This window comes from Elgaria multicarinata, chromosome 1, assembly GCF_023053635.1.
Source record: "Elgaria multicarinata webbii isolate HBS135686 ecotype San Diego chromosome 1, rElgMul1.1.pri, whole genome shotgun sequence".
In the NCBI taxonomy this organism is placed as follows: domain Eukaryota; kingdom Metazoa; phylum Chordata; class Lepidosauria; order Squamata; family Anguidae; genus Elgaria; species Elgaria multicarinata.
The window spans coordinates 157088556-157108520 of NC_086171.1; the positions used below are offsets into that span (position 1 = coordinate 157088556).

Below are 19965 nucleotides of genomic sequence, written 5' to 3' on the forward strand. Positions count from 1 at the left end.
ACTTTTTCTGGTTACAAAAAATAGAGTGATAAAGGTTCTTTACTTCAAGTTTCTGTAGAAATTATTCTTTCATTCTGTAAGCATACGTTGTTAGCCTCTTTAGGCTAAGGAGAATTCTTCACTTTTCTAAGCTATCTCTAAGATCAGTCAGTCAAGTTTATTGATTTTGGCCAAGGGCCTTTGCATAAAACATACAACAATACAATCACCAGCAAATATGGAAAGACAAAGAATTTACAGAACTTAGACATAATGCACATAACACATGAGATACAAAATTTAAAAGTACAAAATAGTGTGTCATGGGTGATCAATAAGTGTTATGATGTAAATCTTCCTCTGTTTAATCCTATCTGGTTTTCCCCTTCTACCACCAGAAGTGGAAACGTAAGACCACATTGAGCTATTTGTTATGTTGCTATTGGGTTTGGTGCACCTCCTACACTTCCCTGTTCAAGTATTCTGTCTCCTAGTAATAACCATGTCAGTTAACCAGCACAGCTAGTTAATGCTGCCAAACAGTGACATTCATTCGCATCACCAGACGCTACTGTTTAAAACTGTTGGTTTTCAAAAACAAACTAACCCATAAAACTAATTTAAAACTAGACCCTTCAAATTAAAATCTGCTTCATACAACAATCAAACATGCAACTGCATACAATAGTCAAAGCATATTTGCTATCCCTTTAAAAGTAACATCCCCAGATTCAGCCCCTCCGACCGTCTCTCCACTCTGCTGTCTCTTCACTCCTTCCCTCTTCACGGACAGGTCTCTGAGCAATATATAGCTCCCCAGAACCCAGTTAGAAGGGGGCAAGGGCTGGTAAGTTACGACACTATGATTCTCCAAGTGACTGTCACTTCGTCTATCAGTAGGCCTCTAGGCAGCTGCTTCTTGCCCATGGCTGAGAGCCCTTTTGCTCTCGCCCTTTGCCTGGCACCTCCAGCACACTGGAGGCTTTAGTACCTGTGGAGATGGGTGGGGCAGACAAATGCTTTCGGGTTCAGCAAGAAACACCACACCTTTTCTGCAATGGCCCTCCCCTCAAGAACAGTCTGTTATTATTGGGATCATCCATAAAACAGTGAAAACCATCAATTGCATTTCTCAGATCCGTGTATGGTCTTTTAATCAGGGTTACAATAATTAATGAAAGTGCATGAAAATGTAATACTGTCAGTACAGCATTGAACTTGGACTGCAGAGACCAGGCTCAAATCCCACTCAGCTATTAAGCTCCTTCGGTGACGTTTGGTTTATTGATTGATTGATTGCATTTTTGTACCGCCCCATAGCCCAAGCTCCCTGGGCGGTTCACAAAAATTAAAACCATTCAAAGTATAAAACTAACAGTATAAAAACATGATATAAAATACAATATAAAAGCACAACTAGGATAAAATCAGCAGCAGTGCAGGAATACACATTTAAAATACATATTTAAAACAGCAAAGTTAAAATTGAATTTATAGACTGTTAAAATGCTGAGAGAATAAAAAGTTCTTCACCTGGCATCTGAAAGAATATAGTGGAGATGCCAGGCAAACCTCCTTAGGGAGCTCATTCCACAGTTGGGGTGCCACAGCAGAGAAGGCCCTCCTCCTGGTGGCCACCTGCCTCATTTGCTTTGGCAGGGGTTCACAGAGAACGACCCCTGAGGATGACCTTAAGTTCCGGGCAGGTACATATGGGAGGAGGTGTTCCTTCAGATTGCCTGGCCCCAAGCTGTTTAGGGCTTTAAATGTTAATACCAGCACTTTGAAAGTTTGGTTACTTTCTCTAAGCCTACCCTACCTCACAGGGGTGTTGTAAAATAAAATGGGTGTGGGATGCCACGTATGCTGCCTGTTCCTTTAAGGAAGGGTGGGATAAAATTTGTAGTGCCTGAGTTTGCTTTCCTTTCCCCCCTCCTCCTCCTCCCTCCCAATCCCCTTTCCTTTTGTGTCATGTCTTTTAGATTGTAAGCCTGTGGGCAGGGACTGTCAAGAAATACTTTTGTAAGCCGCCATGAGAGCCTTTTTTGGCTGAATGGCGGCATAAAAATCCTTAAATAAATAAATAAATAAATAAATAAATAAAATTACAGCTAATGCCAGCATTATATCTCATTTTTTCATATTCCTACAGGAATAAAGTGGAATTTGTTTCTGCTATTCTGATGCTAAACAAATAAGCATCATTCTGTTGCTAAACAATAAATAAATGAAAAAAAAAAGGAAAGGAAAATATATTTTAAAAGTTAAAATAATAAAATGAGCACCTGTAACCATGTAGATTATTGATTGGCTGCCTCCTGACTAAAAAATATTTTTGACAATAAGAAGAAAGGACAGATACCGGGGTGAGCAGTTCTGGCACTAGTGGGCCCTGGCGTGAAACTGCCTCCTTTTCCTGCTGCTCTTTGAGCAATCCTTTGTGGGTGGGGGACTGGGTTTTGGTCCGGAGATCCAGCCATAGCTGCACCGCTACTACCTCCTTTATAAACTGAGAGACATCTGTAATCAAACTAAATAAAACCTTACATATAAACAAACAGAAGAAGACTTTATACTTGGGCTTCTACTATGAATCATTGTGCCGACATTACTATTTCTATTTTTAAAAAATTATGCAAACCAGGGCTGAACAACTTGTGGCCTCCAGATATTATTGGACTGCAGCTCCCATCATGCCTTATCATTGGCTATGCTGGCTAAGGCCGATGGGAGTTACATCCTAGCAACATTAGATATGTACTTATTCTACCAACGATGGTTTGCATGATATTCTGGGAAATGTAGTTCTCCAATAAATAAGGGGAAAATATAGAGCCGGGTGAGCATCGCACAGCATGCTAGGAGATGTAGTTCAGTGAGTGCTTGCATCACCTGACTGATTTCCCGGCGGCCTTTGCGGCGCGCCCCGTTCAAAACGGCGGCAGTTGGGTCAATGCTCCTAGTTTGCAGTGCCGGTTTCTGAAGGTGGAAGAGCTGCTTCTTTGCTGACGCCTGAGATTTTTCTGGTAGTATGGAGTCGAGCGTTTATAGGTGCCTTCAGCCGGGCTTGTCGATTAATATTCAGCGTAGCAATGGTAAGTAAGTGTCAAGTGATTGGCAAGAAACGCGATATGCCTTGGAGTGTCTTTTTCCGCCTGCCATACCTGACACGTTCAGATTCTTGTGAGGGCCTTGTGGGGGGGCGATGCGCATGCGCTACGGTTACTTTCCCCATTCCCTTGGCGTGGTGGTGGTGGCTCACATAGCTCCCAACATTTTACGAAGAAGGGCTTGAGCATAAACTGGAGGCTTCCCTTCTCTCCCTCATCCCCTCCATCCCTCTTCATGGCACTTGAATTCTTAAGTTAGAAAAATTTCAGGCATCAGAATACAACATTCCCATGTTCTTCCGAGTTCTCGCTAAGAATTGTATCTCTATGTTTCTTCCTTTACATTGTTCATGAGCGCTTTTCTCCCTGTGGGGCCTCATGAATGTGCGAAGCTGCCATAGACATTTATTTATTTATTTATAAAGCACCATCAATTTTCATGGCACTGTACAGAATAGTACAAAGCTTCAAGCCCTCACATTCTATTGCTTACTCCACATTTGGGCAACACTAAAGCTTAGACTCAGAGTGGGTTTCCCACCAGCTCTACAATCTAACAATAATTGGTAGTTAAAACAGAGTATTCTTACACAGAGGGAAGGGAAGTGAGGAGTTAATCAAATAAAACGCAAAACTAAAAAAGGGAATGGGACATTCAGATCTCATATTTTTGCCTGCAGTGTGGAGAACCACCAATAAGTCTTTCAGATTAGGTGACCTTTCAAGGCATCTTCCTCTATGGTTTTCTGACTTGATGGAAATAGCTCTTTACTAAAACGGAATAATCAAACATACTTTATTTTATTCAGGTGCAGTCCATGGTGCCACTATCAAGACTGTGAATTTGGAAAAAATGACTGTATCTGTAGAATGGACCGAAAATAGCAGTATCAAAGGGAAGGAGGTGAGAATTGGAAAATAAATCTTATTCTCTGTCAGTGCATTCAACAATTGTAATCCTATGCACGCTTACCTGGGATTAAGTTCCATTGAATTCAATAGGGTTTACATTTGAGAAAACACATTGCACTTTTAAAGTATTATTTATCTGGATTTTTTCAGTAAGTGTCAGACCTAGCTTCCTTGTGATTACAGCAACCAAACACTTGTTAAAGAAATAGCAAACTCCTTTTTTTCTTTTTCTTTTTTTTACAGCAGGGCACATACATAAGCTCTTCACCAGAGTTCACAGATCAGAGTCCTTCATGAGCCTAAAATCAACTTAAATCAGATTATCCAAGCAGGAGCCAGAAACAGTGTTTTAAAGTCCGTTAGTATATTCCAAGGCATGCAAAAGTTTGCAGTTCAAGACCCATAAAAGCAATTGGGGTCTCTGGCTAGTAAAGTTGGATAATTTTGGGCTGGATTCCTAACTCAGTTGAGAGTAAGACCTTTTGAGCTCAGTAGAGCTTAATTTATGAGCACACAGCTAGGATTGAGCTGCATGCCATATAATATGCATGAGTTAAACCTAATGTATACAAAGGTGTTTATTAATCTTTCACATAACATAATATACAATGAAACAACCCCCACACGTGTTAAAATAAGTCAGAGGCAATATCTCTTAACATATAGGAGGTGAATGGTTGACCTGAAGTCTGAGGTTCATATATTACTCCTCCTGCTCTAGTGGTGCCTCTGCAGCTCAGGAAAATGGCTGTTAGAATATTGCAGCACTAGAAATAGGATTATGATGTCACTCTAAGGTCAAGCAGGTGAACTGAAGGCACATGACATTCACTCTGTCTCTGGACATGCACAAAACTAAGAGGGAGAAGTCAGCCGCATAAACTAACTGATTTGGTTTGAGATTATATAGTAAACACTTCACTTTTGGGAGTGTCAGTCTATGTTAGAATTTATTTCAGTAAGTAGTAACTGCTTAGCTAATGGTACACTCTTACAGCAGAAGTCAGGGAATGATTGGGATGTACTAAGATTAGCTACTAGAGATTAAAGCATTTGTGGCAAATAGGTTTTACCAGTGACTTCTGAAGTGCCTTCCATGGAACTGTGGGTTTGCATAATATTGGTGGGCAGCTTGTTTTAATAAACATCTTAAATATCAGCTCATAGCAGCAGTCATGTCCTCCCTGCAATTGACTTGGATGTATTGGTGATATGTGTCTAATACTTAAGTATGTCTTAGATTTTTTGTTCTCTTTTGTGTATTTTTTCTCCTTGGAGATTGACCTTGATGATGTGGTAGCAATAAATCCAGAGCTGTTTACAACGCCAGTTGTTGCTGATGCGAAAGAGAGCCTTCCTATTCGGGAGAATGTAACCACACAGGTAGGTAATCCTGAAGTTATTCCTCAAATTCTTGAGCAGCAAAGTTCATGAACTGTTTAGATTTTAAGCATGGTTTCAAGTTTAATGAGTTCTTTTTTCAGCTTTAAGCAATACTGAGGTCTTCTTGAAGGGTTGCTTTACACCTTTTTTATTCTTACTTGTATTAAAACCATTAGAATAAAATTGGAAGTTTACTTTTGTTGCCATGTATCATCATTAGTCCTTTCTACAGATGTCTCCATCGTACTGTCACTGTTACTGCCCCTTTCCCCAACATCTTTTCTAACACATTCACACAGACAGCCCTTTAAGTCTTATTAATGTTAGCAAAAACGTTAAAAAAAAACAGATTCTGTGTTACCTTAACTTCTCTATATCCTCAAGACTTATTTTTTCAGTTGCAAATATTGAATCTATGTGGGAGGCTGATGTAGATCTATCATCTACATGCAGATCAAAGTATCTGCCTAGTCAGAATTAGGTTTTGCATTCACCTTCACACAGTTTTTATTTTAAATAGTCCAAATGTATGAGGAATCTTGGGTTGCTCATGTTATGCCCCAACTTCTTTAAACTTCCACCATTGTCATAATGTAGTGAAGATTCTGGCATAGTAATAGTGTGAGACATTTGGAAATGCCATACACTCTTCCTCTCTGTTGTAATACTCTTGCTTTTATTCTTGGAACTTTAAAGTCCACAATTGTGCAGATGCAAGTTTGCACAAATGCGAATGGGCACAATTGTGATTGGCATGAATTCGTATCTGTGCAATTGTGTACCTTAGCCTATGTAGGAGATGCACATTTTAGCCATTTTCTATATTTTTGTTTATTGTCCAAAGGTTTATTTGTGCTGACACCTTTTTGATGTACCCTGGATTTTCTCTCTTCTGGGTATAATTGTACAGGGTTTTGAAGGTGGATCGGGTGCCTCCTGATTAGGGGAAGTTGCCTATGAAGTGTAGTCCTGATCTTGCAAACCTTCAAGGGTTTATAGAGCTGCGGAAGCTATATGATCTTGCCTTGCTGCGCGACTCTCTAGGTGATCAAATTAACCCATCATGCCTGACAGATGACTGATAACCCACGATGGGTTAAATAACTTCTACTGGGTTATCAGAATGGTTTATTTCAGGCAAATAACTCATCATGGGATAAAAAATTCCCAGTAGCCACGATAACCCACGATGGCTTAATTTTTTCACAATGGATGACTTAACCCATTATTGTATCGTCCAAACCCAGTCATTGTCAGGTAAGCATCTCACAAAGGCTAAGAATAACTAAAATCATGGCATTTTGTGAAGATAAAAAAAGGAAATGGTTATCTTCTTTGAAATAGGCTGTTATTTGGTTTCTATCTTTATGTATTACACATTCCACAGTGATGTAAGCATGATCTGCATGTATTCTTTTGCCAATTTATGCTTCATCTTAAGAGCAATTGTAGATAACACTAAAATGTAGTTGATTCTCAATTACGTTACCTATTGTTACATCTCAATGGTAAAGATATAATCCCCTTGATTTGGGTTCCTGTCCCGTCAGAGAAGTATAATTTCATTATTAAAGGAAAGGAACCTCTCGTGCAAGCACTTGAGTCATTGCTGACTCCTAGAGTGACGCCTGCTTTCGTTGATGTTTTCTTGGCAGACTTCGTAGCAGGGTGGTTTGCCATTGCCTTCCCCAGTCGCAGTTGCCTTTCCCCCAGCTAGCTATTAACTAGCCAGAAATTAAATTTGGTGGACATAGTTAGCATTCTCCCCCCCCACCTTCATTTGCTAGCGACGTTTGATGTTCATTTAAACTGGTGTACTTTTTTATTTTAGAGGCAAAACCGCAGGACAATACTCTCAAAAATTCCTGCTCCAAGAGAAGGTAAAAAACCCAAAACTTTACTTGCTATAGGTATTATAAATAGTTCTAGCCTTCACAGGGTCTTGAAAATGAACTCCCATGCTCCACCTAATTTTGAAGAAGTATCTCAAATATAGTAGATGACTGGGTATCCTAAGGCATTTGAACCTAGTAAATTTACTGCCTTCTGTAATTTTGTTGTATATATCCAGCCCTTTTTCTTTTCGGAATTCTATACGGCCATTTCTAAGCATTGCTTGGGCAGGATAGGCCTATCCTATGCTTAGGTCTCTTCTTCTCTACGTCCCATATTGTAGTCTGGGCTTAGAGCCTAGTGTATGTGGCAGCTGGAGTGCCATAAAATGGTTGTTCATTGGTACTCAGAACTCTGATATTTTTGTTTGTATTCATAAGGGCTAGAACATGAAAAAATGATACAGAGCAATTGAGCAACAAATATACATTTCCTGGGTGTTTGCTTTTCTTAATTATGTGGAGGCAATAAAACTTCCAAGTAAAACATTCTATTTTAAATACAACTTCCAAATAAAACACTCAGTATATTGTTATTTCTTTCACATCACTGAACTATTCTTTGGTAATGCTACATCAGCATTTTTAAGTCCTTTCCCTTAAATTAAGATTCAGAAACATGCCATTATTACTGTGTAAAGTAAGTGTGTGTGGAGACACACACACACACAGATATATTATACACAGTTGTCTGAGAGCTTTTCCTGTTTGTTTTATTACCTGCTATATGAATGTCTACAAATGTGATAATAGCCTTCCATGCCTATTCGTACACCTGTACCAGAAAACAGAATCTTAAACTTAGAATTTCTGGAGGTGTAATGGTGTTAGTGTACTGCAATGAACACAGAGTCTTGTGGAATCTTAAAGACTCACACATTTATTTTGTGATCTGCTTTCATGGACTGAAGTGTTATAGAGAGTTTCTGGTAGCCATACAGCACATGTGGAGGAAGGGATGGAATTGTAAACAGTGAGGTTAGAAGGAAATTAAATGCAGAAAATACTGAGAGTGACAATCACATTCACAAACCAGTTCCTGCTCATAATACAAACATTCATTCTGGCTCTAGGTAAGCCAATTAACATGTAGTTTGATAAAAAATCTTTTATCTTGTTTCAACTCTTTGGTGAGCTGTTGATGAATTCTAACTTGGTGGTCTCTTACTCTAATCTCGCTAATCTTTGCTCTATAATGACCACTTTAAGGTTAGTGACAGTGTCCTGGGAGGCTGAAGTGTTCTCCAACTGGTTTTTGAATATTAGCAAAAATGAAGTGATTTTCTTTTGGATTTTGCAAGTGAATTGATAAATTGGCAATGGGATTTGATGTTATGATGGATCTGCCAAAAGGATTTATTAGGAATTCTATTATGTTTAAACTGTGTCATAGCTGTGATGACCATTGGTTGAATAATTTGTAGGTAGAGTTTGTTGGAATGGAAATGTTTGGAATCTCGAATTCTCTCACCCCTCCCTCATTCGTACTCTTAAGATTGGGTTTCATTAAACAGTTCTCTAATTCTGTCTTATCCCAAAGGTTTGGTGAAAGGGTTTAAATAGTGTATTGTATTGCTTCACCTTATGCAATATGCATATGGAAATGTTTTTTTAAAAAATTAAACTCCACTGAATGTTATTGATTCAGCCATTGGCAACATTTTTTCTTGCTTCCTTAGCACTGCGATTCCAAGCTAGCAAAATGTCTGTCATAGCAGAATCACAGAACAACCCTTTGGAAAACGACATGGAAGTAGAACCACCTGCTTCTATACCGCCACGAAGCCATTCTGCTCTTCCTGGTGAGTTGGGATAAGTAACTATCTAGCACAAGAAACCATAGGGGCAGGATATCACTCACCTCTGTGCTTTAAAGGATCTTGTAAATTCACATTTTTGAAAGGGCCCCTAAATATTCAGAGTTGGTCTGGCATTTCAAATCAAATCAAATTCTATCGTCTGGAAGTTCAATTTTGTAATTAAAATGTCAAATGTGCTGCACTTCTCAGCTATCTTACACCCCAATCCCATGCTATCATTTTAATTGGCATGAGACGTCTCAAGTGCTGGTGCAGCATTAATGATTATTCTGGTGGGAGGTTCCCTACTATTGGACCCCCTGAACTGAACTTTATGCTTGAGAATCCACAAATGTTGGCCTTGGTAGCTAGACATTTTTGTGGTCACCACCAACCCTGGCGCTCACACCATGCTGAACATTGGAGGTTCTCCAGCACATCCAAGACACATTGTGCTGCTTTTAGCCTCTCTGAGGTTCAGCATAATTTCTGGAAGATCCTGGAGAATCTAACCAGAATAAAAATGGCATTTACAAGTGTATTTCTGTGAGTGCCCATCAGCTTTCTGTTTGTTTTACAAACTGCAGGATCAGACTGCTGGAGTCTCTATAGGACTGGCAAATGCCGGTTAGGCAAATTTTGTGATGAAAACTTTGGAAATTGTAACTATTTCTAAATACTGGAATTGTCACAGTATTTAGAAACCTGCACCTCCTGGGTAAGCGTCTGTAGTAGAAGGATGGTTGTTTCTCCCTCTCAGAATTAGGCACTGCAAAGCATCTCACTCTTCCTTGTGTTGCTTTGAGCAGTGGTTTTGACTACTGGTTTCCTATCCCAACAGTTGTACGAGCTCGATCTAGGAATAGCTATTCTTCTGATAGAAGTAATGTACAACCAAATGGCAATGAAATGACAGAAGAACCTCCACAGTCTCTCAGGATTGTGTCTGCTGCAATTCAAGGTAGAAGAATGTTTGCCAGCTTTGCTTCAAAATCCTTTAAACCCTTCGTCTTAATGGCTGTGTTGAGTCTGGCAGAGGGCTTTCTACTATCATCCTCTTGATTGAATGGGTGAATATATTGGAGGAGTAGGCTAAAGCTTACCTTGAGCTGGGCTTCAACCTTGCATCCCGGTTTGAATACAAAGGTTCAGGTCTAAAACATATATAAATTGTATTGCAAGTATATCTCTGCATGTACAGAGTGCCTCTGTTCATTGCTAAATAACCACAGTCAATTTCTTTGCATCTAATATTGGTGGACAGAGCTTCCAGTCAAAAAGGATGACTTCCAGACAGACTGCAACCTGAGCACTCCTATTTTAGAAGTTAACCTTGATTGTAGAGATTTTACTTAAGGGCAATAAAATGGTTGTCTGCTGAATTGTTTAAGACTGCCTCTCTGGGAGGCGCCAGGCTAGAAATTCAACTCTGTATGTAGGTTGTTGCATTTATGAACCAGTAATGGCACTCTGGCTTCCTCTAGCTCGGAGGAAATCTAACATTGTGAAAGAAATGGAAAAAATGAAAAGTAAGAGGGAAGAAAAAAGAGCCCAGTTCTCTGAGATGAGAAACAAGCGGGCACAGGTAAGGATTTGACAGTTAATTCTTTAAGCATGTTCCATTCAATAGTGAAGGCTATCAGTATCCTAGGGGATATGGAAAATATGGATATAAATTTTTGTTCTGAATAAAATAAGCTAGATACAGTATACGCAGTTCTTCTCTCTGCATGGAGTGAATTTGTTCTGCTTTTTTGAACTTAAAATAATTTAATATAAACAATTATATATTCTTTGCTGTATTCATGAAAATTCTTAATGTCAGATCTACAGTACAGAAAGCTGTGTGTAGAGGCTGGTTTCCTTAACCTGACCAAGAAGACAGGATTATTACCTGGAATAGTGTTTATAAAGATCAAGGCTACAATTTGAGACCACATAATTGACAGTGCCTAGCTAGAAATTAACACCTCAAGAAGCCTTTTCTTTCCCAGTTTGAAATAGTTTTATAAGATATATTTTGGGCATAAAATATACTGAAGCTTTAAAAGCAGGAAAAGAAGGAATAAGGAATGTCTTTTGTCTTAAAAATCCTTCCCACGCTCCTTGTATGTTATTTTCTTATTGGTTCTGCATACTCTTAGGAGAGAAACAGAGCACTTGGTTCTCACTGTAGCAAGAATGTAAACTAATTAATACTTTGCGTTACAGGAATTTGACAGTAGTTGTCCAAACTGGGACTTTGCACGTATGGTCAAAGAATATAGAGCCACCATTAATTGCCAGTCAATATCAATGAATGATCCAGTAAGTAAATATTTAAAACAAACTAGCTACCTCCTGTATTATCAAAATGTCTACTTTAGTACTCCATTTCTTGGTGTATGCAAACTGTATTTAAAGAGACAGCAAACAGAAGCCTCTGTAAACATCAAGAACCAGATAACTAAATTACTTGAGGAAGGGAGCTTCTGAACTCGAAATGTATTATCTGGAATCTTTGAAGTCAACTCACTCAGTTTGATTGTATGTCCTGAAGAATCATAATGGGATCAAACAATGTGCATGTAAAATTGAACAGATTTTCAATTTTAGTGTAGAGGAAAAGTATCTAAAGTATCAATGCATATTGCTATTCGTTGAGTGAAACTAATGGGATATTGACTTTGAATAAGCTTCTGAAGATCAAAGTAAAATGTACGCTACAGGTGATGATTAATCCACAGAGAAGATTGCTGTATCTTGTTAGGAATTAACATTTTATAAAGCATGTGACTTCTTTAAAAAAAAGTGTACCTTGACCGTATTGATAAATTTGCTTAATTTAAACCCATGATTTCAGTTGTAATATTGGACTCGGTAAAACTTTTTGTTAGAGCTATGGTTGTAGCATTCCATATTCCTCAAATTCACATAAAGAAAAACTTCCTTCAGGACAAAATTACACATGACGGTTGATGCTGTTGTAATAGGAGTGGAACTATATAGATAACATGACCTACTGACAAACTGTAATCTTGAAGTGGTGGTAAACTCTTCACTACTGCAACAAGACTCTTACTTCTTCAACCTCCTTGCTCCAGGGCATTGCATTATGCTTTTGGATCTTGCTGAGTTCTCAGTTAGTTATGACTTCTTGTCTTTTCGTTAAAGGACAAGCCTTGCACATATGAGTTGGGGAATAAGGATGCCTGAGCTTCTGGTCTTAATAGTTGGTGTTCTCTTTTTTTTAAGATAGAAGAGCATAGGATTTGTGTCTGCGTGAGGAAACGACCTTTAAATAAGCAAGGTAAGGTGACATTTCCACAGTTTCCAACGGTCAGTTCAATCCAATGCTATTCCCCATGCTATAATGGCAGAAATTATGGTGGATTTTAGCATTTGGAACTCAGTTGCTGTAGAAAATTGCTTTAAAATGACAATATCAGGCAGTAAGATCAAACTAGGGTGGGATAGGTTACTAGTAGACTTCTTGAGCAAACCTCCTGAGGCTCCCTCCTGCTAATTTTAAGACTTTTCTCCAGCACGATTCTGCCAAATAGTATTTTACCATTGATGCTTCCTTCATGTTTCTCATCAATAACGCAATGTCTCCTATTAAAAAATCTGTGCCAAATCATTCCGTTCTTGCAGCAATAGTTATGTATGTTTTTTGCCATCCATACTTGAGTTGTCATGGTTTCAAATGTTTGCAAAATTTACAGGGTCCTACTTTATGATGCAAACTACTTTTTCCCCTCCTAAACAGAACTTGGAAAGAAGGAATGTGATATAATCACTGTTGTCAGTAAGAACAGCATCTTAGTGCATGAACCAAAGGTGAAGGTGGATCTGACGAAATACCTTGAAAACCAGCCTTTTCGCTTTGACTTCTCATTTGATGAAAAAGCTTCCAATGAAATGGTTTATTGGTAATGCATGTCTTGTCTTCTAGTGGCAGTGAGCAATGTAGAGTGGGGACGTGTGATGCTTCCTGTATGCAGTGTTGCCAAATTGATTTTAACCCATTCAGGTGTTTCATGAAGCAGATGTTGCATTTTAGAAGTTCTTGCCTTTTGTACCTGCCAGCGGCCTGATTCACACATAACGCCAAACCATGGTTTATTTAAATAATTTGTTGCCCTACCCTGTGTTTGTCTGGCAGACAATTAAACCATGGTTTGTTCTTTCAGTTCCTGGGCTTTTCTTTTCCCTCCTCCTTCACTTGCTCCCTCCCTGTATCCCAAATATGTTTGCAACACTGCAGTATTGGCATATAAAGGGGCTAGGGTTTTTACCACTCTTTCCTGCTGCCCCTGTAGCCTGGTTAAACAATCCACAGTACTGAGTTCGCACTTAACAACAGCCCATTGTTTAAATAACCCAGAGTTCACAATCCAACCACAAACCATGGGTTCTCTTCATGGGTTGTTTATGGTTAACAACCCATAGTGAACACGTTCTGGGTTTGCATGTAAAGACAACCTATGGTTTGTCATTGCATGCGAAGCAGGTCAATATGGCTCAGTTCAGACAACATGTTAGTCAACGCAGTGTGAAAACTTCACTCAGTGGTTGATTTTTTTTAGGGGGTACTCCCCACACAACGTGTTCTAACTCTACCATTGTGTTGAGTAAAATCCATCATGAAGTTTGACAGTTCTGCTGTCTCTCCTCCCCTGGTCCGCCCGATGGTATCCCATGAGCCATTGCTGCAAAACTAATCCTGGTGGCTCTCCTAGAGTGGCACTGGCTCCTTTCGCCACTCTTGCCAGGAAACTTTAGCCAGTGGGAAAGGTCAACTCAACACAACAGAAAGCTCCATGGAGCCCTCCATATAACATGTAACGCAACAGTTGTGCAGGAACTCTCCGCTGCACAACGTGGATATTCAGTGTGGAGTGTTTCCCGCTTGATAACACATTTCGCAACAGTGGTGTAAAAATTCCACTGTGGAGTTCTAAAACTACCGTTGAGAAATGTGTTGTCTGAACTGAGCCCATGTGGGCAGCATTTACATGCTGGCACTGCATACACAGGACCTTCCAGATACATAGAAGACCTGTGCCACATGCTGCATGGATCTTTTGAATGATGCTTCAGTTGGGAGGTGGTGCATTTAAATCTGACTTACATCAAGTATTCTTCATTAATTTCAGTTACGGAACCAGAAAGGCCAAACTCCACACTAAGGCTCATTTAAGACATCAGACCAAACAGTAGGAGCAGTTTTCCCACTGTTGCACTGGAGAGGCCTCTGTTAGTGGACCTCTCTCTGCCAGGAAGCACAGGATTGTTCTCTAAAGGTCAAAAGTTAGCACCTGAGCTTCTACTGAAATTATTACATTCTTCAACATATAGTGCACTTGCAATATGTGTATTTCTAGATTTTTGATCTTTCTTACACTAGTCAGTGTTTATTAAGAGGTTTACATTTCAGGTGATTTTTTTTTACAGTGCTCTTGATAGTTGGGCTTTATGGGAATTTGAATTCTATGAATGCACTTGTACTGCAATAGTTCCACTGATTCACTCACTTTGCACCTGTCCTCATTATCCTTGCCCAGGTTCACTGCTAGACCACTTGTGCAGACCATCTTTGAGGGAGGGAAGGCTACTTGCTTTGCTTATGGGCAGACTGGAAGTGGAAAAACTCACGTAAGTATCTTGTTCCTTCTAGGTTTCAGACTTAGGGTGAAATCCAGTGAAGTCGTTCTGTTGACAGAACTGCCTTTGTCAGTGGAACCAGGGCGAGGGGGACAATACTTCCTCCCTCTGTGTGTCCTCAAAATCTGCTCTGGAGAGCTGGGAGATCCTTCAGAACAGGTTTTTTTTTTAAGCGATGCAGGATCTTGTCGTGTGAGCAGGGTGATGTCGTGTTCTGCCCATTGGTCTTTCTATTATAATCTGGATTGAATGGGAGTGGTTTAAACCATTCCTAAAGGCTTGTCTGAAGATTTTTGGCCTTTTAAAATACATACATATATTACATACATATTAAAATACATACATATTACAAGTAACCTTGCAATCGCTTCAGTACCAGGTTATTTTTTCCCTATTTACTTGGGCATTTTAAGCTGGTCAATCTGTTTTATGCCTTTTATTGTTATATGTTTGCATTTGAGGCCCAGTATTGGGCCTCAGGCGGGATACAAATAAATATAATAATAATAATTTTATTTTTGTTACCTATGTATTTGCTACACTGATGCATATTTTGATGAAGGGCCATTTATGAATATCCTGTATGCTCTATTTCTAGACTATGGGAGGAGACTTCTCTGGGAAAGTACAGAAGGCCTCCAAAGGAATATACGCTTTTGCATGTATGTACTAACCACACCTGAACATTTTGAAAAGTTGAATCTATAAGGCAGGGTGGGTCACTTTTCATGTTTAGCAACTGGTCAGGGGCAGTGCGGCCAGAGTAAGAAGAGGCAGAGCCTGAGCCAAGAAGTGAGCAAGGTCTACCAGAACAAGAAATGAATTCATTGGCTTTGCTGTATCTCTTCTCATTCGAGTTAATGGCACTTCATATTATGACAGTATTAATAGTAAAAAATCATGTTATTCCTTTTAATTTTGGTTACTTCTGTATATTTTAAATTATTATTTCCTTTTATTTTCTTAGTTTCGCCCACCCACCCTCCCTCCACCTCCTGTCTCATTCGCTCATTCATTCATCAACCTACTTTGTCAGAAGCAACACCATTTAGACAGGCAGCTTGGTGGTGCACGATGGTGATAAGAGAATCTTTTTGCACCATAGAGACCTGTGAGACACACATACTACAGCTCTCACAGGAAGACAGGAAGCTATGTTTATCACACAGTAACACAAAGGAAACAAGAAGGGAAAGGAAACACCCCAGAGCCAAGATTTTGCTGGCATTTTGCAGGGAGAGGAGCAGAAACGGAATGACAGGCAGGAGGGGCCAGGCATAGAGGCCGCTTTCCTTCTGTGATGGTTTTGGGAGGGAGCAGAAAGGGCTCAATGGGCCAGAAGGGTGTGTACTGCAGCCACTTTCTGCAGCATGATTTTGGCAGCAGGGAACTCGGAGTCACACAAATGAAGGGCTGCATGCAGCCCATGGACTATGTGTTACTCATCCCCACTTTAAGGGAAAATAGTTTGAGATGTGCAGAAGCCTATGTCAAGCTTGAACTTTTTGGGTAAACCGCTACCTAAATGGTGTGTGTGTAATTGCTAATGTCAGAAGCCAATCCTTCACATACAGTGGTTTAAATAAGCACATTACAAGCGATGCAAGAGCTTCTGAGAAGGATCTCAAAGCACATAACACTGAGTGACCACCTGTTTCATTAATCTGTCCAGCTACTAAGATGTATAGGAGAGGCCCTTCTGAGGTTACTGATGCTTGAGCAAGCCCATTTGACAGGCACATGTGGGAGGGCTTTTTCCTGTGTTGTTCCGAAACTGTGGAATGCACTCTTCTCAGAATTCTGATTGATCCTCACTCTTCTGTCTTACAATTTTCTTCAGCACAGGATGTCTTCCTCCTTCAGAACCAGCCACGGTACAAGGTTCTAGGTCTGGAAATATATGTAACCTTCTTTGAAATATATAATGGAAAGGTGAGGCCCGTGTATAATTATTTATTTAAAGTTATTTTTAGGCTGCCTTTAGGGGGGATGTATGTATGTATGTTCCGAGTGCTGGAGAGGGGTCAGTGTCATTTTTGTATATTATTATTTACTACATTTATATACTGCTCAGTTATCTAACAGATTCCAGGGCAGTGAACATATAAACAGTAAAAGAAAGAAGGTTAAAAAAGCAAATTAAAATTATTCAATTTAAAAATAAAGGAGCCAGAAAAAAGCAGTGGCTAGTTACTTGGAGAAGGATTCTCGAAACCGATGTTTTCAGGAGGCACTGGAAGCAGCCTTACCTCCATGGGCAGAGAGTTCCATAGAGAAGGGGCTACTACACTAAAAGCTCTTCTGGTGGAGTTCAGTCAGGCCACAGGTTCACGTGGAACCACCAAGAGCATGCTCTCCGACGACCTCAGTGATCGGGCAGGTTGGTAAGGGAGAAGGTGCTCTCTTAGGTATCCTGGTCCCAAGTTGTTTAGGGCTTTGTACACTAGTACCAAAACCTTAAACCTGGCCCAGTAGCTAATAGGTAGCCATTGCAATTCCCTCAGCAAAGGAGTTGTATGCTGAAAAGAGGCAGCTCCTGACAACAGCCGAGCTGCTGCATTCTGCACTAGCTCCAGCTTCCGGAGCAGTCTTAAGGGCAGCCCCACATAGAGCGCATTGCAGTAATCCAGTCCTGACGTTACGAATGCCCATACTACTGTGACAAAGCTATCCCTGTCCAGGAGAGGCTGTAGTTGGCGAATCAGCCGAAGCTGGTAAAAAGCACTCTGAGCCGCCACGGCCACTTGGGCCTCCTGCGACAATAATGGATCTAAGAGTACCCCCAAACTACGAACCTGATCTTTCAGAGGGAGTGCAACCCCATCCAAAACAGGTAATGAGCATGTTTCCCAGACTCGGGAACCATTCACCTACAGGGCTTCCATCTTGCCAGGATTCATTGGCCCTCATCCAGCTCATTACTGAGTTTAGGCACTGATCTAGGACTTGCATAGCATCTTCTGATTGAGATGTCACAGGGAGACAGAACTGTGTGTCATCAGTGTACTGATGGCATTTTGCTCCAAATCCCCTAATGAATGGCTCAAAAGGCTTCATATAGATATTAAGCAACATTGAGGACAAGATGGTGACCTGTGGTACCTTATAGCTTAATTGCCAAGGGGCTGAGAAATGATCACCCAGTGTTACTCTCTGAAATCGACCCTGCAGGTAGGACCGGAACCACCATAACACAGTGCCTCCAATGCCCATCCCATGGAGTCGATCGAGGAGGATACCATGGTCATTGGTATGAAAAGCTGATGAGAGATTGAGCAGAATTAACAGGGTTGCACTCTCTCCCTCCCTCTCTCTCAAGGTCAACCAAGGCTGATTCAGTCTTGTAACCAGGTCAAAACCCAGATTGAAATGGGTCTAGATAATCAGTGTCCTCCAAGAGTGCCTGCAGTTGTTCCGCCATGACTCGCTCCAATACCTTCCCTAAGAAAGGAGTATTGCAACTGGGTGATAGTTATCTAATACCATTGGATCCAGAGTGGGCTTCTTCAGGAATGGTTGCACTACCACCTCTTTAAGGACAGCAGTGACCACCCGTTCCCGTAGAGAAGCATTCACCACACCCTGGACCCACCCAGTCAAACCCCCTCGGCTAGCTTTTATTAGCCATGAGGGGCAAGGATCAAGATGGCATGTGGTCGGTCACACTGCTGCAAGTACCTTGTCAACATCATCAGACCGGAGCAGCGGAAACTGATCCCACAAAATTGGGCAGATGGTGGTATCAGACACCTTGACTGGAACTGCACTAATAACAGCATCAAATTTGCTCCGGAGACAAGCGCTTTTGTCCTCAAAGTGAGATGCAAAAAGGTTACAGCGGTTCTTGAGGGAACCAGGGCTCCATTCACTGTGGAGAGTGTTAACCCCTGGACCACTCGAAAGAGCTCTGCTAGACGGTTATTTGAGGATGCGATGGAAGCAGCAAAGTAAGCCTTCTTTGCTGCTCACACCCCTGCGCAATAGGCATGATTATGTGCTCTAGAGCGTGCTGCGAGTCTTGTGCCATTTGCGCTGCAGCTGACGTCCAGCCTGTTCCATTGTCTGCAGCTCCCCAGTATACCAGGGAGCAGAGCAGAGCAGGCTCCACAGCGCTGGAGAGGGCACTCAGGTGCAATCAAGTCCATGGCCCTCCACATCTCACAGTTCCATAATGGTGCTAGAGCCTCAGCTGGATCTCCAGATCTCTCCACTTGAGAAGCCCCTTAGAGCATTCAGAATCCAACAGATTCCATCAGGCTCCTGTGGTGGACCATCTGAATGGGTCCCCCACCCTTGCAGGAGGGAAGTAACGCTGAGACTTCAAACCTCACCAGAAAGAGATCTGACCATGATAATGGGATTACTTGGACCCAGCCACCCCAAATTTTCAGATTACTCAACTCACCACTTGGAGCAAAAACCAAAGCAAGGGTATGCCCTGCTTCATGTGTTGGGCTGATGACAAACTGAGACAGCCCCATGGTTGTCATGGAGGCCATGAAGTCCTGAGTCTGTGCTCCAGAGACAGCCTCAGCATGAAAGTATAAAATATGATGGCAATAGAGAATATTGGTCTCACACTTTCTTCCCTTGGCTATGATAAGATAATAATGGCTGTCATGAGTTCCTGCTGTGCTGCTTTGGTCCTTGTCTCTTAGCAATTAGAACTGAGGCTTGGAGACAGTTTTGTCACAGTTTCATTGTCCGACATAGAGTTGGAGGCAGTCTATATTGATATAGAGATGCATGGTCTCATGCTGGAAATGTGGGTGAATCAAACCAGGCTTGTTAAACTGGGAAGAAGGTATCCGTATGAGGAGAAAGGATTATAATATATCTACTGTGCTGGAGGCCATAGCCCAAGGATGATCAAGTTGTGCTTCTCTATATATTTTGGCCTACAATGCTCATTAGCCCTACGCAGTATAGCCATGAAAAGGGATGAAGGGAGTTGTAGGCTAACTGATCTGGAGGGCCACAAGTTGCCCACTCCTCCCATATCCCAAACTACATACTGTAGATAATTATCCCAAATTATGAGGTGAAAATCCTAAAGAAGATTCAGGCTCTTGGTAAGGAGGTGTGAATTTTTCTCAGGACCATCCCCAGTTTATATGTGTCAATCTCTTGATTTGGTTAGCTTAAGTTGTTAGGGGTGATGCTTGTAGCAAATTAGTGCCTGCTCAGGTCCCTTTTTTTAAAGGCCTTTTTAACCTTTCGGTCACAGTGTTTTTCTTGGATTGG

General features: G+C 40.9%; 1 protein-coding gene across 3 annotated transcripts in view; it reads left to right on the top strand.

Annotated features, from left to right (window-relative positions):
* Window positions 1-3003: 3003 nt before the first annotated feature.
* KIF2C (kinesin family member 2C) overlaps window positions 3004-19965 on the top strand; it is a 28091-nt gene continuing 11129 nt past the window's right edge. For 2 of the 3 annotated variants that reach the window (XM_063140360.1, XM_063140367.1), the window contains exons 1-13: window positions 3004-3074; window positions 3899-3993; window positions 5280-5384; window positions 7216-7264; window positions 8956-9078; window positions 9917-10036; window positions 10560-10660; window positions 11287-11382; window positions 12310-12364; window positions 12824-12986; window positions 14622-14712; window positions 15320-15383; window positions 16562-16653. In XM_063140360.1, coding sequence (XP_062996430.1) covers window positions 3011-3074; window positions 3899-3993; window positions 5280-5384; window positions 7216-7264; window positions 8956-9078; window positions 9917-10036; window positions 10560-10660; window positions 11287-11382; window positions 12310-12364; window positions 12824-12986; window positions 14622-14712; window positions 15320-15383; window positions 16562-16653 — 1218 coding nt within the window. In that variant the 5' untranslated portion in view covers window positions 3004-3010. The remainder of the gene's footprint in view (window positions 3075-3898; window positions 3994-5279; window positions 5385-7215; window positions 7265-8955; window positions 9079-9916; window positions 10037-10559; window positions 10661-11286; window positions 11383-12309; window positions 12365-12823; window positions 12987-14621; window positions 14713-15319; window positions 15384-16561; window positions 16654-19965) is intronic. The other variant, XM_063140377.1, reaches the window with a different exon arrangement.